The sequence below is a fragment of the Camelus ferus genome, chromosome 29, assembly GCF_009834535.1.
Source record: "Camelus ferus isolate YT-003-E chromosome 29, BCGSAC_Cfer_1.0, whole genome shotgun sequence".
Taxonomy (NCBI): domain Eukaryota; kingdom Metazoa; phylum Chordata; class Mammalia; order Artiodactyla; family Camelidae; genus Camelus; species Camelus ferus.
Window position 1 is genome coordinate 18,602,512 of NC_045724.1, and position 25,999 is coordinate 18,628,510.

Genomic DNA, 25,999 nt, shown 5'->3' on the forward strand with positions numbered 1-25,999 from the left:
AATATGATCACCATGGTATTATTGAGAATGGAGCCAGGAGACCTGGTCTCATTTTCAACTGTCACTAAGTGGAGTAGTTTGAGACAAATCTCTGGGCCTTAATTTCTCCACGTGAGAACACTAGATGATACCGAGGTCCTTTGCAACTCCAAGAGAGAAAAATAATCGTTCAAAAGATATCCACAGTAACACTAGGGAGAGGAAAAGATTTAAAGATTAAAGTGAATGTGCATTGTATATTTAATTAATTTTGGTGTTTTAAATCTTTTCATAAAAAGAATTAGGGGAAAAACTTAGAAAAAACCTAAATGTCCCTAAAAATGTCTATGAATTAGTTTATCAAATAGTTTTATATAAGAAAATTAAAGAGCTAGTCAAAATAATTTTTCCTAAATTGTTATATACATAATACTCCTTTTTTCCTTTAATTTTTAGAAAGTGGGCATAAAACAATACCTAGATCTGCTTCTTAACATGGTTATCAGAAGAGAGCTATTGCTGAAAGTCTGATTTATAGAGAAACCATGGTTCGACTGACCTTGGATCTAATTGCCAAAAACAGCAATCTTAAACTCCGGAAAGAAGAAACCACTTCACAATACTTGAAGAAAATAACTCATATAAACTTTTCAGACAAAAATATAGATGCAATTGTAAGAATGCTGAAATTATTTCCTATTTTTTATATAATTAACAATGTAAAGTTTAAAAACTGGTGTCAGGGCATACCTTCTTATTAACTTTATTTTGATTATACTTATTAACTGTATTTTGATTAGACAGCTTTATATTATGTTTTTATTTTAATTTCCTGCTTGTGATGTTAAACTTTAAAAATTAAGTCTCTATAAAATATACCACTGTGACTGTTAAACATGTGTTAAATATGTATGTTCACCTAAAATACTTTTTAGTGTAGCATACTAGACTTGGAAGTATATGTCCATAATTTCAAAGATAATTACTTTTGTATAATTCCACTGTCTTTAAATATGAATTTTTTAACATAACAAAATGTTAAGAATCAATACGTAAGTACCATATTTCAAAACATTAACAGTGAAATCTGTTTTTGCATAGAATTTGACTAGTTACATAAATGTAGGTTATACTATGTCAGTTATATCAGACAAAATTATGTTTACTTGGGTATGTACTCTGTGTAAAGCTAATTTTCTCTTTGCTAAGCTAATTCTTGAGTTTAACGTTGGAAACTTCTAAGGCAGCAATAACCCTTTTAGGCCATTGTACAGTATCCGTTGTCTACAACAAAATGTTAAAGTCTATAGAAGAGAGAAATTTTCTTGGAAGCATAAGGTACATGAGGGCAGGGATCATGTCTGTTTTGTTCACATCACTCTAAAACCCCCTCCAGTACAGTGCACAACTCATATTAAGTGCTTAAATAAATATTAATTCAATGAATGAATGAATGAATGAATGAATTAAAAAAAACATCGAAGCCCCAAGCAAAACTGTCAGTTGAGACAAACTGGCTTTTTTCACAGTGACCCTAGTCGGCCCCCCTTCTATATTCCTTTCCAGTTTTCAGGTTAGCCTTATCCCCAGCTGCCCAAAATTCATGTTTCTCTTTTGTTGCCCAGAGAACTCTCTGCCGCATCATACTATCACAGACTGCTTTCTCCAGAGACTCTTCATTTAATGTTCTTTTGTCCCCTCAGTCAGTGCTCCTTCAGTATGGATGACTTTTGTTAGGAGGAAAGCAAACTGGTTAAAGTAATTCACACTAAGAATAACTTGTAGATTTAAAGTTCTTAAGATGTGGCTGTATTTTCAAAGATCTTGTTAATAAAAGCTGAGATATTTTTGAGCAGAATTTCACTCTACCTCTTGCCTACTTACTCTAGACTAACTATACCACCAAACAAGAAATGACTTCTATAAATACCTTTATTTTCTTATCTCAAAAGCATGTGATGTTCATTTGTATAAAATACATATAAAAAAAAAGAAATTGACTTCTAATCCTTCCATGCAGAGAAAACCACTATTAACATTTAGGTGATGTCCTTTCATTCTTTTTTCTAGGCATGTTTTATGATAATGGGTCATGTTGAATGTACTGTTTTCATTTTATTATGAGATCTATAAGCTATTACTAAAGAAATTAAAGGATATTTAATGGTTATATGGTATTCCCTTCAACAGCATTATCATAGTTTCTTTATTAATTCAGTGTTGTTGAATATCCAGATGACTTACAATTTTCAGATTTATAAACCACGGTTTATTCCAATCCTACAGAAAGATTACACAGTGTTGAAGCAGTAATTTGTTAGATGCTTCAACTTCCAGAGGAGCCTAATTGCTTCCAAGGAAAATGGCTTGCGCTGGGAAAATCTTTCTTAATAAACACAATTTTATTGATACGGTTACAGAATACTAAAACCTAGAACTAATTTTGTAATCATTCTAGTCTTTTTTTCATTATTCAACAAACATTTTTATTGTAGTATAGTTGATTTACAATATTAGTTTCCATTAATTCTAGTCTCGTTTTGACTGTGCTAAGAACAGAGAAATACTGTTTTTTTATATTTACCTTAATAAAATGTGTAAAGTAATTAAGTGAAAAACTTTATTAAAAACAAACCTCTAAGTTTTCAGGTGAAACTAAGTATGACCTGTTTTTGTTTTCCTTTTAGGAAGACCTCTCTCTTTGCAAAAATCTTAGTGTTTTATATTTGTATGATAACCGTATTAGTCAAATCACTAACTTGAATTATGCCACAAATCTGACCCATTTATACCTACAAAACAATTGTATTTCATGTATAGAGAACCTCAGGTCATTAAAGAAACTGGAAAAACTGTAAGTGCTTTTATTTTTAAGTAATGTAATTGTCTGTCATCATTACAGTAATATTTTTGTATGCAGGCATTTCCATTGTCTGCAGTTTTGTGGACCAGGCCTTATTTTTATTCTTTTTTGCAGTATTATTAATACTAAATAAATTATTATACCTATAATACTCAGCAATTTGTGTTTTATTAACCCTGATAAACTTTTATTTTGCAGGAGGGTGAGTTGTCTTAAGGGCTTGTAGGAATACCTAAAGCATACTTATGTAGGCTCAACTGGTGAAAAAAGTTTCCATGAAACCCAGATGAGTTCTATGCCTTTCAGATTCACACATCTCAAAAGGGCAGGGTCATAGAATGGATAATGTTGATGTAGATTTGACTGTAAAAGGCATTTACTGCCTATAATGATTTTAGTTAAACAGTGAGGCCCAGTGGATTTAATTTTCCCAGACTGGAAGAAACTGTCAGGCTTTTCAAAAAGTAGGCCAAGGGCCTCAGAATGGGGAGAAACAGTGGGGTGGGAAATACTTATTAAAATCGCAGATTGCTATATAAACAAGAGAGCTTCAAGGATCTACTGTATAACACAGGAAATTATATTCAATATCTTATAATAACCTACAATGGAAAAAAATATATATAACTGAAACACTTTACTGTACACCTGAAACTAATACAATATTGTAAATAACTACACATCAACAATAAAAAGTGTAGACTGCTGGGTTCCAACGTAGGTAACCAAGTCAGAATCTCTGGGGATTAGGCTCAGGAATCTTCATTATAAAAACCCATAACCCAGATGATTCTTCTGCACTCTTAACATAAGAGGAACACTGACAGATAGAACTATCCCAATTCTCTCACTTAAAAAAAAAAACTTATTTCTTAGATTTAATTCAGTGTTAGAATCATGTAAAAAAAGTTTTCATTGATTCAATATAAAGAGAATATTCTGCATGTACAGTTGACCCTTGAACAACAGGGGTTTGAACAGTGCAGATCCACTTACACATGGATTTTTTTTCAATAGTGAATACTACAGTATTACATGATCCATGATCCATAGTTGGTGGATCCATGGTTGGTGGAATCAATGAATGCAGAGTAACCAGGAATACAGAGTGCCCACTATAAGTTACATGCAGCTTTTCTATTACATGGAGGTTAGCGCCCCTAACCACACCACCCACCACAATGTTTGAGGGTCAACTGTATAATTTTCACATGTTGTTATGTTTTTAGTTGTTACGTTTTTATCACATTTACAGACCATGACATTCTCAGAATGCCTATTTAAAAATACGTTTTATATTCTGCAGGTATCTGGGAGGCAATTACATTGCTGTCATAGAAGGTTTAGAAGGATTAAACGGACTAAGAGAGCTTCATGTTGAGAGTCAGAGGCTTCCCCTTGGAGAAAAGCTCCTGTTTGATCCAAGAACTCTTCATTCTCTGGCAGTAAGGCCACATTGGAGTATTCTGACAAAGAATATAGTGATTAACAGTTATAATGAAAAAAGGAAGGTGGTGAAGGTATATTTGGATATTGTACACATTCTGCATGTTTATACGGCCAGTTGAGAATTTGAGAGCTAAAACTAATTTTTCCTATATAATTTCTCGGAGACTAAGCAGCTATAAGGTAGAAATAATAATGCCTGCCTCTAGGGTAACTGGAAGGATCAAGAGAAAAGTGTAAAAAGGTAGAGTATGTAGAGTATGAAGTTCTAATACAGATGTTAATTCATTCAAAATTTTGACTTTGGTGTGACTATCATGACTCAAAATTTTAAATTTTAGGGAAAAAAAGCCTAAGGAAAGAGGAGTGCACAATTATTTGGAAAAAATTTTAAAAACGTAAAGAATCATTACAATGAAAAGTTGTTTTCTTGCTGGGATTCTGATGTTTGTAGGTTGTGCTACATACAGCTCTGCCCGGTCCGAAGCACACAGATCTGGGAGCACCAACTGGATGCTCCAGCTGTCACCTGACATCACCCAGTTACATAAAAGAGAGGTTTCACAATGAGTTGAGACGCCAGGGAGCCAGAGAGTACCATGGAAGCTTTTACTAATCCTCAAAACCAAGATTTGTTAGGATTTGCTACCTTCAATTCTGGGGCAATGGATGTAAATGGAATACATCTCATTGGTTTTATTTCAGAGGGCCCAGAAATGGAGGGCAGTAGACTTTTTTAAAACAAATTTGTAACAACTGAGTAGTGCTTTAAATCAGAAAAGAAAGAATTGATCTGATTTCTATCCCACCCTCTCTACCATCCCATAGAATCAACTGTTTCTCAGCTCAACCTCAACTGATCCAAGCAGATTGACCCCACTGTGGGGATGGCTAGTTTTATTACAAAATGCCACTGAAAACATTTTTGCTTGCTCATTTATGCATAGATTAAAGCAGATTCTGAAATTCTAAATATAAAGCGAACTTTTTTAGCTGTACTTCAAGTCTTAAAAAGTATCAGGAAGTATATTCTCTAAAGATTGGTTGTGTGTGGGCACCTGGGTGGCTAATCTCCATCTTGGTTGAGATTCCTGGGCCTTCGATTTTAAGATGGCTTTGATTTAGTGTTGCCTATTGTATATTTATGTCCTCATTAACAGCTGATGTTGAACTTCTTGTTAATTAGATAATTATTATTTTAAGTGGTTTCTGAACATATGGATTATTAAGAGAAAACTATATGGAAAGATAGAGATAAAAATAAAAACCAGATATTCTTTCATTGTTGGTCATGTTTCCTCTTTAGAAAAACAAAGATAAAAATTATTTCTTCCTAGGTAAGTACTAATCTTACTGATACTTAACACAAAATGATAATTTGCTTAAACTGAAATAAGCATTTTTTCTATATTACATTATCACTTGTTTGTTGGGACACCTTTTTTCTCTTTGCTTCTTGATTCTTGGCTTCTTCCTATAAATTTCTTTTATATCCTGGAAGAGGAAAATCAGATTTGTGAAGGAACTTTAGGCAAAAATAGTAAGTTACATTACAATTACTATAGTCCTAAAAGTTCCATCTGAAAAAAATATGGCATAAAAACAAAATCTCCAATGATTTTTATTTTCTTGCCTAAAGAGCAAAACAGCCTGAACTGCTAAATTTTAAATTTTTCACAGATTAGGATTTCTGGTTTATTTACACAATATTTAATTAAACTATTTATTAATGCTAATTCAGTTATTTTTCTTACAGAAGTCCCTCTCTATATTGAATATCAGCAATAATAATATTGATGACATAAGAGACTTGGAAATACTGGAGAATCTTAATCAGCTCATAGCAGTTGACAACCAACTTCTGCATGTGAAGGTAAGATAAAAAAATTAATTTTAAATTTTTACATGAAATTGTGATTGAAAAATACTTATTTTGCTAAACAGCTATAAAATGCATTACTTTTAAAACTATTCTGAATTTGTTCTAAAACTAGTTTATGAATCTTTACTTCTTAATATATTTACTTTCATAATTCTCCTGTCTTACCTGCTTTTCTCTTCCATACCCCAATGCTTCCATCCCTCACAACAGAAAAATGTTTCTCTGAGAAGAATGTTTCCATCAAATTTTTCACTCTAGAGGCTATATTTCTTGCCCCTTAACTCTGATCTCTCGATGAATGAGTTTCTTCTAGTAACCGTGACAAGACCTGAACTCTCTCCTGGCTGCTTGTCCTTGGGGAAACACAAATAAGGATCTTTAACTTATTCTGATTTGCACTAGCTATATTCATGTCATATTACACCATATCATGCCATATTCATTCAATTATTCATTCATTCAAACATGTATCTGGCACTTCCATATTTGCCAGGCACTATACTACTCCATGTAGAACAGAGGAAGAGAGAAACAGTCCCAGGGGTCAAAAAACCTGTGGTGAACAAGTGATGAGACTACAGTATGATCTTGTTTTCCTAAGTATTGTGGGATTGCTAACTTAGCCTGGTGAAGACTTCCCAGAAACAGACATCCGTGAGCTGAACCGTTGCCATGACCAGTTTTGTTTTGGCAATGGGGTGAGCTGTGATATAATTTCTTTACATAGGACAGCAGGAGGAAGAATAGGCTTCTTTCCCCCATAAACTGAGCTCTTGTTGCAAAAGCACTTCCAGACAACTACCTGCTGACCCTAAAAATTTACCCCTGGCCTTGTTTCCAAATTCAGAGTTATTACCTGGCTTGTCTCATAACTACTGTAAGCAGCAGATAATTATGAAAAGAAATATTATTCTACTACAAATGAATTCCCCCAAATATCTGAAGTGCCATTGAATAATCATGGTAGATGCTTAAAATAAAAAGACAAATAAGGAAGCATGATTCCATCAGCAGTTTCAATTTACAACATGAAGGAATTAAGAAGTTCATGGGATAACGTCTGCATTCAAAAATATTTTAAATTTTAGACTGCTTTTCTATATTTCTTTTCATTTGGCATTTTCTATTCATCAGAATTATTTAATTTTTCTATGATTTTTCAGTATTTGTATCAATAATATGATTTTGTGATAGATGGGTAGTCTTATATAAGATATATTGTACATGTGATCCTATCAATGTGACAAAGCCTGGAGCTTAGGTCCTTAAGTAAGTAGAGAAGACTTGGAATGTGCACAGTGTTCTACATTCACCCCATGGGAAATGGGAACAGAGTGGCTAAGCACAGAAGCTCACTTTTCTGGAAAGAGAATGGTGAAGAATTTCAGCTTCCCAAATTGGCAAGATAAGTATTTTTCCTAAATGTTTTTGAAGCCCAGGTTCTAAGCACAGTGCTTGGCAAATAAATGTTCAGCAACAAGTGGGGAATATATGAATATATCTTGAAAGATCTGGTTGTTGGGTAATTATCATAGTTACCAAGATTCAATTCAGTATCATCATTACTTTTAAAGTCTTATTCTATTATGCTTTTAACTCTGAATAGAAAAGGAGAGTTTAACAGGACAAAAATGTTAACCTCTAAATGATCACAAAGGAAGTTTTCTGATGACATTAAGACCAAGCAATTTTGCCTACAATGATTATTCTTAGGCCATGTTAACAATGCACAACCAGGATAAATGTGTAACCAAAATAAATGACTTCATTACTGTTGATTATTCAGTCTAACGATTAATGACTAAATAATCAAACCCTTATTTTTTAAGACTGACTTTGATGTCACCTCCTCTGTGTAGCTTTTCCTGAACCTCACCATCAAGTTAATCTATTCAAAAATATTTATTATATTATGTATGGCAGGCAGTGTTCTAGGCTGTTGGAGAAACATGTTCTAGGCACTGAAGATACCATGATAAATAAGACAGAAAAGGTCTCTACCCTCAAGGAATTTACACTATAGTGAGACATATGGGAGGACAGAGTGTATGATAAAATGCTCAGTGTGGCTTCCCACAATATCTGATTCTTCCTCTCACATACAGATGACCTTTCCTTCCTTGGTGTAACAGATGTTTTACTATTTCCATCAGCATAGCCATTCTTTTTCTGTAAAGGGTCTGTGTATAAATAGAGAAGGTAGTGGGTTACAGGAGAAAAAGAGTTTTTCTAGCCATGGCTTTACATTCTGCTGTGATCTACTGAAGGAGAACCCTGTCTGAAAGGAATAAATGTAGATTATAGAAAAGGAAGCAAGAGAATTGATCCCTGATGGTCTGCTGCAGGGACACCTGCTCCTGATCCCCAGAGGGAGCTCCAGTGCTGGGGAAACATGGTGATGAATTACAGAGAGGTTTTATAGCACTAACACTGCACAGATATTCTTTGGGCTTTTTCCTTTTCTTTTCTTCTTCTTTTTGTTTTTGTTTTTGTTTGTTTTCTGTTTGTTTTTGTTTTTGAGTAAAGGTAGATTTATTTAGAGAGATACACACTGCTTAGAGTGTAGGCTGTTTCAAAAGGCAAGAGAAAGGTCATGAGATGTAGGGGTTGGGTGCTCAGGGCTTTGGGCTTTTTCTTGACTAGATAGATTATTGTTATGGGCTAATTCATGCAACAGTCCACCAGGTATAGCAGTGTTTGTTTTTTTTAATGAGATGTTTTCTCCATTCTCAAAAGCCAGTCTTAGAAAGCAGTCTGTTTATATACCAGGGATTTCTGTGGTCAGAGGTTTTTCATTTGTGGGGTCAAAGATTTATGCAGGATCCAGGGATCCTGCAAGAATGTGGAATCACAGAGTCCTAAACAGTGAGGTCAGCAGGATAAGCTGCTCCAAAGAACTGAGACTAAGTCTGAAATTATCAGTGTATGGCTCAGTGATAATGCTAGCACTGCCTGTTCAAAAGCACCAGGCTTCAGGAGTACCCCGTGACTGAGGAACAGAGGCAGTGACCTAGACCCTTATAACTCCAGATGTGGTCCTAGGACCAGCAGCATCAGCATCAGAAATGCAGACTCTCAGTTTATGCCCCAGACCTAATAAATCAGAACCTGCATTTAAACAAGATCCCTAGGTGATTTGTAAACACATAAAAGTTTGAGAAGCACTGGTCTGGACTACTCTTTCAAGAAGTGTAGCAATGGTTAAGTAAGAGATAGGAATAAAGGCTGCAGAGGGAGAGACTGGAAATGCAAGAGAAAGATGATCCCAAAAGAAGGAGGCCTGTGGAGAGGGGAAGGGATCGAGAGAACTGATTAATTTGGGAAGAGAGGTGGGTCTTTTCCTTTGTTGATTAAAATCAGAAATGGGAATGGAAGAGGAAGTATGAGACCAAAGGCAGATAACTGAGGAAACTCTCTGCTTGATGACCCAGTTCTCCCCACTAAAACGGGTAGCAAAATCAGTCACTGAGGAGAGACCTTTTAAATTAAAAATAGTCCATACTTAAGAAACTCCTTTCTCTATCTCATAAGGCTCTAGTTTAAATGATATTTACTTTTGACTAATATTTCTTTGTATTTTTCTCCTTTAAATAAGAATGCAGCAGTGTATTAAAATATTAAATTCTTGAAGACCATTTATAATAAAACTTGGATTTCTGCAAGTAGCTCGACAAGCCACGAACTTTACTACAGCCAACATTAGTTTACTGACACTATTAAGTCAAATAAATATCATGGTTGCAAAAACATATAAAAACTTGAAAGAACAAAAGATTTTAATCTTTACCTACAGTTTTTATATCTGCAAAGTTTGCTAAATCAATAAAGTGATCTGAAAAGTTCATCTCACAGTCAAATATATTAGTGATTTACTTCATTGGTTTTCTGATGACCATTTATCATGAAGTAAAGCATCTTAGAATGAATGGTGGAAATAAAAAATTTGACGTGCTTGCTGCCTCTTATATAACCTAATATTTGATTTATAAGACACAAAAGAACAAACCACTATGGCCTGTTGTGTTTTCTCTAGTTTCTAATGTATTCAACCTCTGCTCAATATTGATCCTGACAAGCAGAGTAACCCAAAGATAAATTTATTCACTCCACAGTTTAGTCAGGAACAAGCCAAAAATTATAGATTTTCTCAGGCAGATGATGACAGGCAGTCAAGGGGATGACAAATGGCTGTCTTTAGATTTAGTTAGGACAGTTGGGCTAGACGTTTCCGATAAAGATTGGAGCACACTGGTCAAATACAGGTTGATCAGCGGCCATCGTTAATTGTAGAGAGAGCCCTGCCAGTGCAGCAGGCGCCTGTGCGGGAGCTCAGGCACCAGCCCTGCATGGGAAATAGACTTGGCTCCTCAGTGTTTTGCAGTGCTCATCTAAGTGATAGCATGACATGATCATTTATCATACAGAGACTGTCCAGAAAAGTGTCTGCTCCCTTTAGGAATTTATTGAAGGGCAGGAAAGTGAAAGCATTTTATTAAAGACAGGAAGGCAATAAACAACCAGAGCGTATCCAAAGGGTAATCATATTTCAGCACAGGATTAGTTTAGTCTTAAATAAACATACACTGGAAGGAGTATGTTGAGGGTCATTTATCAAGCGAGGAACAATTAACAAAACTGTACAGGACTCTCTTTATCATATAAATTCAAAAATGCAATGCCCAATTCCATTCTTAGAGGTTTTTAAACTAAGAGGAATACAGTGAAACTCTCACATAAAATAACCATGGCTGTGTTAAAGCTTTTGAACAAATGCTGTGAAGAGGGCATAATCCAGGGCCCAGGACTGAAGGGTGAAGTTATAACTATTGAAGAGAGCTTTCTTATAAAGAAATCAACTACTTGTCAGTGGATCAGAAGCTTATTCTTACTTACAACAATTTTTGCTCTCTGTTGACCAAAATTAAAAGAAAAGCTGAGGGGTGACAGTACAGGCAAAGAAGCAGAGAATTAACACATTTTTTTCCCTATGTGCTTTGTTCCAAGTACTTTATATGCCACCACAACTAATCCTAATTATCCTTACTTTATAAATGAGGACAGACTTGCCTAAGATCGAATAGTAAGTAGCAGTGTCAGGAAGTTTAGGGTTGCCTATATATATTTTAAATAATTCTTTATATTTTTCACATAAATTATTTTTTAATACATCAGAGTCTAGTACAAAACTTAGCTCATGATTCAATAAATATCTGGTGAATAATGAAGTAGGCAGAACTCGAAATACTACTTTATGTAGGAAGACAGTGGCCTCAGGAAGATTAAAGGACCTACAAGGTGCTGTATAGTGGGTTCTGGACACCTGGACACCTTCTGATTATTCCCCCAAGACATCATTTCTTCATGAAAATGCAGGCATATACTTGGATGTCCCATGTTTGTTACCTCCTTGATATGACAGTTTTGGGAGGATTTAATATGTAAAAGGTTTTATCAAAGCTTCATAGTAAAAATTTTTTTCTAAAGCCTGAAAAATAAACTCAGTCTAATTATAAGAAACTTTTCCAAAAATGAAAAAATGAAATGTCTAAGCAAAAATAAATATGGGTCAAGCAGAGAATAAGATGGAAGGTACAAATAGTTAGATTAAGTAGATATACAAAGATGAAAGGTACCAAGCTGTGAAGGTGAGGAAATGCTAGAGGGACTAAAAATACCAGGAAATGCATTATCAATTACTTTTGGGTTTGCAATCTATAATTTGTATTTCCTAATTTTCCCTTATATCCTATGATAAGTTTGGTCTTGTTTTAAAGAAAACAAATGGAATAATAATAGGTGTTTGCCTGCTGTTATCCTTTGGAATGTTAGTTAACTTTGTAATCCTCATACCCATATTCTAAAGAAAAGCAATCCCTCTAGATATGTACAACATCACAAAAACGGCAGTGCTCTGAAAACCAGAAAGCTCTTTCTCCACAGAATTAGTCATTATCAGTATTTACTACTATTATCAGCAAAACATGCTTTAAAAGAATGCTTTTGCTCTATTGAAGGTACTTTGTTATTATTATTATTATTTTTTTTGCCTATGGCCATCGAATTTTTAAAAATCAATCACAGGCTACAAAGTAGAAAAAAAGTTTTTCCATTACTTGCTTTGAGTAATTCATTACAGATTTGATTTTTACCAGATAAATTTGGAGCATAGATAAGAAATAATCAAAGTATAAAGTATATTTCACTTCCATTAAACAGTAGCTAAAATAAAATACACACATAAAAAATGCAGAAGGGGAGAAAGCAAGAAAAGGAATGACAGAAAGAAGTTAAGGCACTGGAGAAAGATAGAACATGGGATGGAAAAAAAAAAACCCAAATAAAGAGAAAGAGGAGGAGAAGACGGCAAACTGAGAGATCTGGTTCTTAAAGGCTATTAATCTGTTTTTCTCACATTCACTTGGATTGTAGACCATGGAATAATTTAATTATTCCCTGAAATATCTATAAGCCGATTTTCTTGTAAGCTATTAAAATACGCAAATGTTTATGGCACACATAAAACAAAACTATACTCACAGTATGATGACAATTAAAAAAGAAATGCCTATGCTCAAAAAAGAAGGTCAGAAGGATATATAACATATTAAATGTGATCTGTTGGTGATAAGCACACGTGATTTTTTTCTTCTTTCTTTTCCCCTTTGATATGTTTTTTTATAGATTTTAAAAATGAATATGCAGTCTTTATAAAAGGCAACAGAATATATTTCTTGCAATGTGAAGGGACTGCTTACTCAGTCTCCATAATAGCCTTAATCTGTAAACTTCCATAAGCTCCACTAAGATCAGTGCATCTTCTACAGCATAGATGGCCAGAGAGGCAGTGTTTTCTGAACTGCAGATTGGGTCCATTTAGGGGAGTGTGATAGAGACCAGTTCTGTGGTCCCCAACTCAGGACCTTACTTTTTGCCTCATCTTTAGCCTCCTCTATTATTAGCATAGACAATTCTATTTAAAAAAAAAAAAAAGATATATTGTATACTTTCTAAGTACCTGGTACTGAGCTAGAACTCACGAAAAACAGTATTTACTTTTAGAAACAGTTAACTGATATGAAATAAATACTGATAAGTATGAAATACTTGTGTCTTGCTTTTTTCTTCTTTAATTATAGGATTTGGAGTTTTTACTGAACAAGTTGACGAAGCTGTGGAAAATGGATCTAAATAGAAATCCTGTTTGTCTCAAACCAAAATACAGAGATAGACTGATACTGGGGTCCAAATCACTGGGTACACGTTTATATTAGTATAATTTTCTTAGAGAAAGAGACCTGGTTAACTTTTTAGTTAACTAATCAGCAAGCCTTCAGAAATATAAATATAACACCTGGATCCACAAAAATGGTCAACTTTAAATTTGATATTTTACTAAAAGCAAAAGTTAAAATTGAAAAATAAAACATGAAAAATACTTGCTGTTCAGAAATAATTAGGACACCAGATGCTCCTTCTTTAAAAAGAAAATGTGTCTGTTAGCAACAAAAATGGTTGGTCATAAATGTATAGAATTTGCTGACCTCTTGCCAACTTTTCATTGGCACAAATTCTCTGAAGATCCTGAGAGACTCTTGGCTTTGTAGATAAAACTGATCAAGGTTTTCATTGCTTGACACTTGCCAAATGACACCCTAAGAGCATACAGCAGTTCTTTTCATTTGAAAGGGGAGCAAGGTAGGGAGTCCCTTTATGAGATCCCTACAAATAATAACATTCCTGAACATGCACAATATAAGGTGAAATGGACCAACGCCCTGCAACAGGGACCACGTTACACAGCATCAGAGAGATAAGCACTGCCCTCTCACAAAGGAGATTTGTGAGAGGGTTTCTGTGACATGCTGTACTTGGGTATAAAAACTAACGTATGACAAAACCATTTCAAAGCTCATAGCTATAGTAAACCTTGGTTAATTATAATGCTAGTGCATTGGTTCTCTTGTGGGGAAGAGGGGCTGATAGAGGACATATCAGAAATATCCAAGACAATTTTTCAAAACACATATGTGAGGGTCACACCCTGCCCCCACCAGCCAAGAGTAGGAAACAGGGAATACACAGGAAAAACAGTCAAGAATATTTCTAAAGATAAATTACTTGTATATTTGTACTTGGAATACTACTAGCCATTAAAAATTGTGTTCAAAGAAATACATGGTAAAATGCTTACAGTACAATGTAGGATGTAATATTGTATAAATAGGGAATTCTAATTTATTTAATACACACATATATACACAATACATACCTAGAAAAAAATGCTAAGAAATATATTAAAGTGTTAACAGTGGTTTTCATTAATTATTTCTGATTGTGGAATACAGGAAAGGTTTTGTTTCTTCCATTTCTTTGTATTTTCCAAATATCTTACAACATACAAAAATTATTTGCATAATTTAAGATGCTCAATCTTCAAAACTTTTTTTAAAAGGAACAGAATGTAGAGATAGCTGCAGTTTCACTTCATAGAACCAAAAGGATAGCTATGTGGGTTGTTCCTATTATATTGTATGTCCTAGGATATAATAAGCATTATTAATATATGTACTTTTAAAATAACATGTTACATATATAAAACTTCTTAGTCTCAGCAACCTAAAATATATGTTGCTTTTTCCTAAGAATAACCATAATATTATTCAAATGAATAGGTAATATTTAATTTTTGTTGAGTATGACATTTTTGTTTTTGAAAATAACAATATAATTTATTTATGACCCAAGAAGGATAACACCAAATTGTTTACAGTGATTATGTTTGTCAGTGATAGGAAAAACAGATATGGATAGAGAACCTTTTTATACTTTTCATCATATTTCAGTTGTTCAGAAAAAAATGATTTAAAATAAATAAAAGCCCAGCAAAGTATAGGAGTTGTATAAATAAGATATTAAGGTATTTTTAAAAATAAATTTTATTTCAGCCTATGATGTAACTTAAGTTCATGTGCCCTAAACCAGAAGTATATATATTTTATGTGTATATATAATATTTACATATTATATTTTAACATTTATATGTTGTATTATATGTATAATATGTATATATTTTTAATGTATATGTTTTTCTCTAGAGTTTCTTGATGGAAAAGCAATTAAAAATATGGAAAGACAATTTCTAATGAATTGGAAAGCATCCAAAGATGCCAAGAAAATCAGCAAGAAAAGGAACAGTAAAAACGAGGATACAAGTAACTCATACATAAGTAAGCAAGCTGTCATTCATTAGTTGATCACTTCTACTTTAGTGAATGGAATATTCTACTCAACCAAAAAATATCAAAAATAAGGAGATTTTCATTTAGATTTTTTGTTTAAGGATTTTTGTACTTTTTAAAAAAACTTATTTACAATTCCTAGGAAATTTTAACTATTATGTTTGTATATGAAAATGTTAGCTACTGCCAAAAAAAGTTGTTTCGTTTATATTGAGTATGACTATGTCACCTATGTAAACAGAGAGCTGTGAGGGTGGGAAAATGTATAACTTTATATCTGGCAAAAGTACATGATGTAAGCATAATAATGTCTGCTCTACTCAGAAATTTTCTTCAGTTTGGTGGGAATTTAGAAAAATCTGCAAATGTGTAAATATGTGATATGTAAACAAATAATTTTTATAAATAAAAAGGAAGCAGGGAGGAAAATAAGACAATATACCATGAAAGAACTTTGAAATTTTAGAAGTATTCAAATAGATTATATGATTTATTACATTGAAAAATAGACTCTAAGGTCCATTATATTAAGATAAAATTGAAATTTAAAGCTGACTGGTTGCAATAGAAATTATCTGAGTTTTCCTCAGGAGTACTTAGTTATTCTCTCTTGGCCACTTGTAGATATCCTTCTTTTTTGCAGCCTGCACACATTGCCATCCCCATCCAACAAATTATGTAGTTCTGAGCCTCCCAGGCTCACAACCAGTGACATCCTCGATACATGTATGTAACATGCAATAACTCTATCCTTAGGTATGTGGTCAATAGCTTACACTTTGGTCTTTATGTAAAGTCTCTGTCATCGCTGATCAAGAAAAATGGAAAGTATGAATTAAAGTCTAGAAGTTATAATGTGTATTTTTAAAAATCTACAATATACCTTCAGGTCTTTTGAAGAGCTAAGATGAACCATTTAAAGATACCTCTGTACAATCAAATTACATTGTAAGTGAACAGAGAGTCTTAGGAAGATAGTCATTTTTTGTATTTCATGCCTTTTACATATTTTTGATAGCCCTGTAAATTTGGAGCTCTATAATGGTAAAATTATAGGGTTTATGACCTCAAGACTTCAATAAAAAATCTTTATCTTACAATTAAAAATCTTGTCCAAAATACAGTCACACAACTATATAGCTCAAAATTAGAAGCAGAATCAAACACTTTAACAAAATTCAAAATATCTGAGTATCTTTTAGTATTTACTTTTGTAGTGTTTTGATGGAAAAATTAGTTTATTCATTTAATAAACACTAGTCGAGCAACATGGATGTGCCCAGAGAAATGATATGGAATGTTAAGTATGGAAATAAAGGTATAAACATAGTACAATAACTTTGCTTGCCTAATCTACACCATAAAGATTGAACACTCTGAAAAACTAAACTGATAACAGCAAAATGTAAGGGCAGTTAATATTTATATTAATGTCGGTATACCCACTTTGTCCATGAGAGTTGACCATAAACTTTCCTGTGTAGGTTCTCATGTATGAAAGTCTGTGATATTTTATCTGTGATATTAATTTGTATTGGTTTTAATGTGGATCTATTTAACCTTATTTAATTCCATTTCATAAAATATAATTTTAGACAGTCTAAATGCTGTTATATGTCATGTTCACAATTAAGTTATTAGTTTCAAAGCAGAATGCTTTTAATTTTTTGCACGCTACAGGTAACTTTGAAACAACACATCACATAGTTCCTGTTTATTACCCACAGGTGGGTAAGCCAAAATTAGTTTTTTTCTCTGATGTACCAAAATACCTTGCAAATGGAAATGCACTTCCAGAAGGCTCCCAAGAAGATAACCCTAAAATTATTGAAGAGTCGGGGTAGGTTCTTTCAAATATTTATGCAACATCTTTTTGGGGGTAGGATGAGACACCCTCACTGTCAACAACATAGAGGAAGAGAGACTGTCCATCTGGCTCCTAGTTATCTGTTCTCAGTTCTTGGCGAAGCACACACACGCAAAAGTTAATTGTTCATCTGCTCAGTCATAAAGTTGTAGTGGGAGGGTTGGTTCAGGAAGATCTGGAAGTCACAGACTAGATACACCCACTGAGGTAGGGCAGGTGACTCAGGAAAGTCCCAGAAGCATCAGGTAAAGATATCTGAATGAGCAGGGATCATATCAAAGGAGCCCCAGACCCAGATGACGATGAATGGTTACAGCAAGGGCATCTGGTGGCAGAAAGGAGGGGAAGCCCAGAATACCTGAGACAGGCTACTCTCACCACTTCTCCAAACCAAAGGTTCCTAATCTGGTGTCCCTGAAGGAGACATTAGAAGCTTCATTAGATTCTCAAAGAGACTTATGATTAAAAAAAAACAGTTTAAGAATCACTATTCTAAACCTTGAGTACACACATAATTTAGCTCATTATCAACCAGCTCTAAGTCTCCTGATGAGAAGAAAATTGCTTTTTCAGTTTTAAAAAGATGTTACTTTTTTATGTAAAGATAAACCATACCAGAAAATAACTTCCTTTATTCATAAAACTAATAGGCACCTGCTATATGCCAGTCAATACTGAATATAAAAACTGAAATGAGATTGTCTTGATCTCAAAGATCTTGCAAAAACCTATTTTGAGAGTCAAATGTGAGATACCATTACTGTATAGTGTAATAAATGCTATGGGCATTATAAACCAGATACTGATATATCCTATAAATTATTCATTCAACTTTTTTCATGTATAATCAATAAAATGATTGCTTTATTGATCTTTCCAATCATATTATAGTAGACACTACAGTATAACGAAGGGCAATAGCATATTTCACTGGAAAGTAATCAGAGCCAGTGAATGTACTTTGGAATAGATTTCCCTTTTCCAGAATTGCCTAGTGAAGGTCAGGTGAGTTTGTCATGAGACCCTCTTTACAAGGTCTAATGTAGGGATAGTAACTTAGCACTTCTTAATGCAGCCCACCTGAAGAAAACCCAAGAACAACAGCGCTGCATTGCCCTACCCCCATTCCCTGAAGAGTGGCTTAGGCTTGTTGAGATGGAGGCTTAAAGAAGAGAGAGTCCTATGAGTCGGGAAAATGTTTTATTTGGGGAGAGGAGATAGAATATGTAAGGAGTCCTACTTCTGGTCTTGCCTCCTTACCATTCACATACAAAACAAAACAGAAGCTGTGTGAGAATTTGTCTTACTGCTTATGTCCATTATCATTATCATCAAAGCCATAGCCAGTTTATCCATAGCACCCCAATAGTCTCTTAAAGATGAACGTAACTAGTGTCAGTTCCACAAGAGTGTTCTTGAGTTTTGTTTTTTTGCCAAGCATTTTAAAAGGTCTTGATGGCATATCATCAAGGTGAAAGGGAAAACAATAAAAATGGACACAGCCTCAGAAAACAATATTGGTAAATTCTGTACATTACCACACACACTGTTAGATCAGTTGTGAGCTGTGGCACACACCACATATGCTACAGCCCCAAGCAAAACTCATTAGGGCTGTACTGATGAAACAGCAAACAAGTCACTATATCCTCACTTTCCAAACTAAGAACGCTAAACACAGAGCTAAATGCATTTTTAACTACTATATAGTGCACAGACACGGTACCCTAAAGAAACCAGCAGAATAGAGGGGTTCCTGTGAGAACATAAAGAACGTCCTGCTTCTGCCACTATCAGTGAAGTTGATGTTCAATCCTGAGTCTGAAGTTCTGTAGTGTCAAAAAGTATTAAATATTTCTCTTTTAAACATTTTTTATTTTCTCAGGTAATTTCACTGAAGTCATGCCAAAATATGTTTTAGTATCACAAATGATTTGTCTTAGTAAATACGAATATCAGTTAACCTCGCTTTAATAAAAGGTGACCAAATATATTATGGAATTTCATTAAGCTCTTGATAATAGATTTTTTAGGGTGTGCCTATTGCTTACATCTTTAATTTAGTATAAAGCTAAGAGACAATGAAAATAAAGCTAGAAGGTCAAACCAATAAAAACAAAATGGGCAGGAGACCTAAACAGACATTTCTCCAAAGAAGACATACAGATGGCCAGCAGGCACATGAGAAGTTGCTCCACATGGCTAATTACTAAGGAAATACAAATCAAAACTACAATGAGGTATCACCTCACACCGATTAGAATGGCCATCATTAAAAAGTCAACTAACAATAAATGCTGGAGAGGGTGTGGATAAAAGGAAACTCTCCTACACTGTTGGTAGGAATGTAATTTGGTGCAGTCACTATGGAAAACAGTACGGAGATTCCTTTAAAAAAAAAAAATAAGAGTTACCATATGATCCAGCAATCCCACTACTAAGTATATCTGAAGAAAACTAATTCAAAAAGAGACATGCACCCTAATATTCACAGCAAGACTATTTACAATAGCCAAGATATACAAACAACCTAAATGTCTGTAGACAGATGACTGGATAAAGAAGTTGTGGCAGAAGGAGGACATTATGTTCTCACAGGAACCCTCTATTCTGCTGGTTTCTTTAGGGTACCCTGTCTTTACAGCACATAGTAGTTAAAAATGCATTTAGCTCTGTGTTTAGTGTTCCCAGTTTGGAAAATGAGGATATAGTGACTTGCTTGCTGTTTCATCAGTGCAGCCCTAGTGAGTTTTGCTTGGGGCTGTAGCATATGCGGTATGTGCCACAGCTCACAACTGGTCTAATGGTGTGTGTAGCAATGTACAGAATTTACCAACACACACCACACACACACACACACACACACACACACACACACACACACACACAATGGAACACTACTCAGCCATAAAAAATGAAATACCACTTGCAGCAACATGGAAGAGTCTATAGATTATCATATTAAGTGAAGTAAGTTAGACAGAGAAAGACAAATATTATATGATACAATTTATATGTAGAATCTTTAAAAAATGACATAAATGAACTAATTTACAAAACAGAAAGAGACCCACAGACATAGAAAATAAACTTTTGGTTACCAAAGGGGAAAGGAGGGGAGGGATAAATTAAGACTTTGGGATTAGCAGATACAAACTGCTATATACATAAAATAGATAAACAACAAGGTCCTTAATGTATCACACAGGGAACTACATTCAATATCTTGTAATAATTTATAATGAAAAAGAATATAAATGTATGACTAAATCACTATGCTGTACAACAAAAATTAACACAACATTGTAAATCAACTAAACTTCAATTTTAAAAAAACCCTAGAAAGTAAAGTATTAAAATCAAAATATACAGCCCAAATGTAAAGAACAGATTTTTTACATGAAAAGTTGATTAAAGTAACTTCTTCCCTTAATTACTTTAAGGAGGAGAATGAGCTGGCATCAGCAGAGGAGTCTCCTACAGTTTACATTTAAAATTCGAGGTGGGGAGCCTGCTTAGAGATGGAAAGGAGCTTAGAGGCTTATTTCAAAACGCTGAAACTATGTGCCCCACGCTCCTTTAAGGTTCTGCACAGTGAGAGCTGTGCCTGTATCCTATGCGGAACACAGTGAAGCAACATCTGTCCAATGACAGGGGAATGTTTTCCACCTCTTTTATAAATGCGTGCAGTCTGTGCTCATGTATATTTACACAAGCCTGCTTTCCCTACAGGGAGGAAAAAGTCAGACTCATTGACGTTGCTTTTGACCCTCAAACTGAACTTGATACTATCAATGTACACTTTAATTAAAGTTTAGTTCAGCACTATTTTTTATTTAAAGGCTGATTCTGAACAAATGCCTTCACTATTTAATTAAAAATAATACATGGTATTAAACAAAAACGTACACATTATTGCTTCTTTCTATGTTTGTCACAGTAAATACTTCTGACAGATGTTTCCTCTCTTTTCAAACATGCTAGGAGGTACTTGAGCCTTAGTAATTTAAAAACAGACATTAAATGCATTTACATATTGATAATAATATCCACTGAGAATGCTGTACAGCACTATACAATGAAAAAAAACAAACTGTTACTTGATTAACTATCTTTCAAGCCTAAGCAATGTCAATAGAGTCAATCCATCTCATTTGTTAATGCAAAAATAATAACTTTCTAGCTGGGTTAGCATACCCTTAGCTTCAGATACCTTTAAGGGATATGACTCTCTGGGACCCATAATTCACTGTGTGTTATTTAACTATTTATAAAATACCTATTATCTTTAGTTAGAATATGGAAGCATTAGGTTTATTTAAGTTAAAAGGCGAACATTAAGAACAGTAAAAATAATTTGCTTTCACCACTGTTAAGGTTATGTTTGAACAGTTGTAACAACAACAGTTCTCCTATGTGCTTCAAGAAGAATTTTTTAAAACTTAGATAATATTTTTAGTCATGAAATTCTGGGATGATCTTATATAAACTCATTTGCAAAGCTCTAAATGCCTTAATTTTGCTGTATTAAACCTAACCTCAGTCTAATTTTTATATGCAAAATAAACATATGTATTAATAATGTAGATATAATATTAGGATTTTTATTTGAAATTCTCAAAGAACTCTTTTGAAATTAGGACAAGCCCTCTCCCTCAAAAAAAAATCAATAGTGATAAGCAGCAAAGTTTTTTAGCAGTCTAAGCTAGCTTTTGTGACTTCTAGTCTCAACTCTGTCAATGGCTTACTCTGTGAACAACAGTTATGTAAGATCTAAGTTATATGAATTATATTAGTTATTTTCCATATTAAAATGTCAATTTGAAAGCTTAGTCTTCATTACACAAACAAATTTTATAAAAGCAGTAGGACCCTTTGAGATAAGAATACTATCAGCCCCATTTTACAGATGGGGAAGATGAGCATTGGAGAGGCCCAGTCAGAGGGCCCCAAAGCCACAGGATTGCCATGAGGCAGAGCTAGAAATTGAATCCAGGTCACTGACTCCCAAGGCCAAGCTCTTAACTACTCTGCAAAGGGGGTCTCAAAAACGCCCTAAGGTGCAGGCCAGTAAATTAAGTAAGGGAAGCAGGTGAGAATGTGACTGAGGTGAATTTAGAGCACATGTCCAACTAAAGACAACTGCAGCTACGCAGCTCCAAAACAGTATAGCCAGGCAGACATGCTGAACTGGAGAAATCAGACTAGCTGGCAAGCAATATCTAGATTGTGAAATTGTCTGATTTTAAAATATTGGATCCATTTATTTCTTTAGAAATATTAAAGTGGATAAAAAGAAAAAAAATCAATGCTAGCAAGAAAATGGAGCAAATGGAACTCTCATGTACTACTGATGGGAATGCAAAAAATGTTCAGCCACTTTGGAAAATAGTTTGACATATTCTTACAAAGTTGAACATATACTTACTACATTTAGCAGTCCCACCCCTAGATATTTTCCCAGGTGAAATGAAAACCTATACTCACACACAAATATCTGAACCCAAATGTTTTTAGTGGTATATTCATAATCACCAAAAATTGAAAACAACCCAAAAGTCTCTCAACTGGATAAACAAACTGTAATACATCCATACAATGGAATATTATTCAGCATTAAAAAGGAATGAACTAGCAATATATGAAACAACATGGATAGATCTCAAAAGCATTATGCTAAACGAAAGAAGCCAGACTTAAAAGGCTACCTACCATACGATTCCATGACATTCTGGAAAAGGCAAAACTACGGAGATGAAAACATCAGTAGTTGCCAAGGACTAGGGGTTGACTACAAAGGGTCAGCACAAGGGAATGTGGGGGAGGGAGAGTAAGGGAACGTGGGGGAGGGAGAGTGATGAAATGTTGCATATCTTTATCATGGTAGTAATTACATGACTATATATGTTTATCAAAACTTGCTGAACTATATATGCAAAAGTCAATTTATGTAAATTACACTTTAATTAAATTACAAGGGAAATAGTTGAAAAGTGAAAGAAAGCACCAACTATATAAAACCTATTGATACATAGACCTGTAACATAGCAATATATTTTCTTCACTGACATGTGATTATTTTACATTATGAGGACAATAAGATGGCAAACTATTTGACACATTTAGAAAAAAGACGATATGATTTTAAAACCTACATCACACTCAGTGAAATAAAATCTACAGCACTCTAAAGCCAGATTAGACAAGAACTCTAAAGAATGACACACTATGAAAATAGTATTTGGATTGCTAATAGGGATCCAAGTTTAAGTATGCCCTTTATTGAACTAATAGATACAAAAAAATGTTTTGCAAATAATGAAGAATCCTACAAATATTATATAAAATAATATAGTAAAAAGCCCAAGTGTTAGGATCTATCTGTGCCTGGCTTGAATCCTAGCTCTGCTTCAACCCTCTGAGCTCTATTTTCTCAACTGTAAATGTAAAAGCCTCAAAGGGTTTTTGTAAAGACTAAATGCGAAAATAAAGTGCTTTTTTGTAAAGCACTTAGCACATATAAAGAGCTAAACAAGGTACCTGCTACTAATTTATGTAATACTATGATTTGAAGAGTTTCATCTTCCATTTTAAATTTTACTGCAAATACTGGTTTCTTGCAGGAATTAGGACTACTTTAGAGGATTCAGAGAGGCTATTTAGAGTGGCGGCAGATAGGACAAGAGGGTGACCTGCAGTGGTCGATCTTGTTACATCAGTCCTTTCTTTCCAACCAGACAGTTAGGTAACACAGCGGGCCATTGGTCAGCCATTGTCAGCAGTGAAGTGTCTCCTTCGAGCCTCCACCTTCATCCACATCCTTAAGTAAAAGGAGACTCTACCAGGCTAGGCTAGGGTGAGGCATGTGAGATGCCAAGAGTGCAAAATATAAGGAGCCCTGGGCACCTAATGTGCCTCACCCTAGTCTTGGCCCACATTCCCTCCATTCTTATTTCCATACTTCTCCCAACTCATAGAGTTTCCACATTCTTCCCTAACTCAGGGGGAAGTCTTTGTTTCTGCTTCCTTTAAAGCGTGAGGATATTCACACGGTTTAGTAATCATCAGCCTTCACTATTATTGTGTCCTAGATTTGTATATGTTTGCTACCTGTTTTGGATAACTTTCATTTCTGAAATAATTTAAACCCTTTTTTTCTCTATTAATACAGGAATCTCTTTGAAAGAATGTGAAAGCTTGCTGACAAAAAATGATGTACATGAACCTCACCCTCTTCTTAATTCAAAAGTAAAAGAAAATCTGTAAAAAACGAGTAAATTCAGTCTTAAATATCCGAAAAGTTTGACTCTACGTCTATAGTACGAGACATCATCATCTTTTGCGATTTGTACTTTACGGTATCTCATTATATAAGAAAAACCTTTGAATTCTTGTTTGATTTGATTATTTACAGAATCTGAAACACTGCTTTCCAACTACTTTATTCCTCATTACATACAATTTACTGGAGAAAAAAAGATGTGCTTTTTCAATTCATCAAAAGAAAGTCCTTCTTTGAACCAATGGTATTTTGGTAGGCTTCTTTCTAAAGTGCAAATCTAACTACTGTTATTGAATGGGAATTGAGATGAAAGCCTGAGGATTATTCTGACTCCCTAATATACTACAAGTGTGGAACGAGATACTCAACATCAAGTGCCGCCACCATCATTATGTACTAGATGGTAGCTCCAATTTAAAAATGGAGGATGGGAAAGGATGAAATTATGTCCCATAAACAAGAGCGGCTCATTAATGATATTTTAAAAGTGGTATGCCATCTTGACCTCAAAGAAGATTTTTAAATGTCCTGCTCTCCCTATCGCATTGTTTCAAGGATGTACCAACTATGTTACTAGGCAATATTGGGCGTCCGCTCAGATTTCACCCCGGAAGGCAACGGGTCCAAACGAGCGGAAGCCTCGGAGGGTCGGGGCGTCCGGGGCCCGGCTTCCCGGGCGTCTGGGAACGGGCCTCGCGGGGCAGCGCCCCCTTTCGAAAGGAGCCGGGATAGGGTCTCTCCAGCCCAGCCGCCAGCCGCGCTCCCCGGGCTCCACGAAGGTAAAAACCTCAGCGGAGTTCCCCACAGGGAAACTCAAATCGGTCGAAAAGAAGAAACAGAGCGACGGCCCCGCGGGGGCAACGGGGGTGGCCGGCGAGGGTCTGCGCCTCGAGGAGAAGCGACTGCGACTTGGGGAACTTCCTAAAGGACCGCAGACGGCGGGTGAGGTCGAGCTAAGTGCACTTCATCTCCGGGCGGCTCAATTAACGCGCCACCGAGTCCCGAGTTGAGGGACTACCGTTTCAAGTAGTTAGGACAGCAGGAAACATTTACCTTGTGGGAGAATAAAAGGTGAGCGCATCGAGGCGGCACACTCCACATTTCCTCAGAGAGTTAAGTCACGCTCAACAAAACGGCCGCGTTCCCGCCTCGGCTCGGTGCCCGCCTGGAAGGTGCCAGGGCTCAGAAAGGGCTCGAAGAAGAAGGGTGGAGGCGAGGCGGTAACTCACGAGGCCGCGCTGAGGTCCTAGAGCCCAGACAGCGGCTCTGGCCCAGTCGGTCGCCAACACCGCGGACGCTTGACGTGCGGCTCTGGGAGTCCCGCTGAGGGGAACCTGGACGCGGGGGGCGGGGCCATGAGGACGCCCCGCCTCTGGCCCCGCCCCGCCGGATGGTTTGATTAATGACCCTCCCTGGGCCGAGGGGCGGCTCCGGCAGGACG

At 35.3% G+C, this 25,999-nt stretch overlaps 1 protein-coding gene across 1 annotated transcript; it reads left to right on the forward strand.

Annotated features, from left to right (window-relative positions):
• Positions 1-482: 482 nt before the first annotated feature.
• Positions 483-24,570, forward strand: PPP1R42 (protein phosphatase 1 regulatory subunit 42). Its single transcript, XM_032470039.1, has 8 exons — positions 483-653; positions 2,667-2,833; positions 4,149-4,287; positions 6,045-6,161; positions 13,307-13,424; positions 15,266-15,397; positions 17,090-17,249; positions 24,448-24,570. Exons 1-8 carry the CDS (start codon positions 525-527, stop codon positions 24,467-24,469), a joined length of 984 nt encoding a protein of 327 aa, XP_032325930.1. The 5' UTR covers positions 483-524; the 3' UTR covers positions 24,470-24,570.
• Positions 24,571-25,999: the final 1,429 nt, after the last annotated feature.

Excerpts from the sequence above, each read along its gene's own strand:
- PPP1R42 (XM_032470039.1), top strand. The coding sequence starts at position 525 with ATGGTTCGACTGACCTTGGATCTAATTGCCAAAAACAGCAATCTTAAA. Across the intron at positions 654-2,666 it reads ACAAAAATATAGATGCAATT|GAAGACCTCTCTCTTTGCAA; the intron begins GTAAGAATGCTG and ends TTTTCCTTTTAG. Across the intron at positions 17,250-24,447 it reads AAAATTATTGAAGAGTCGGG|GAATCTCTTTGAAAGAATGT; the intron begins GTAGGTTCTTTC and ends CTATTAATACAG.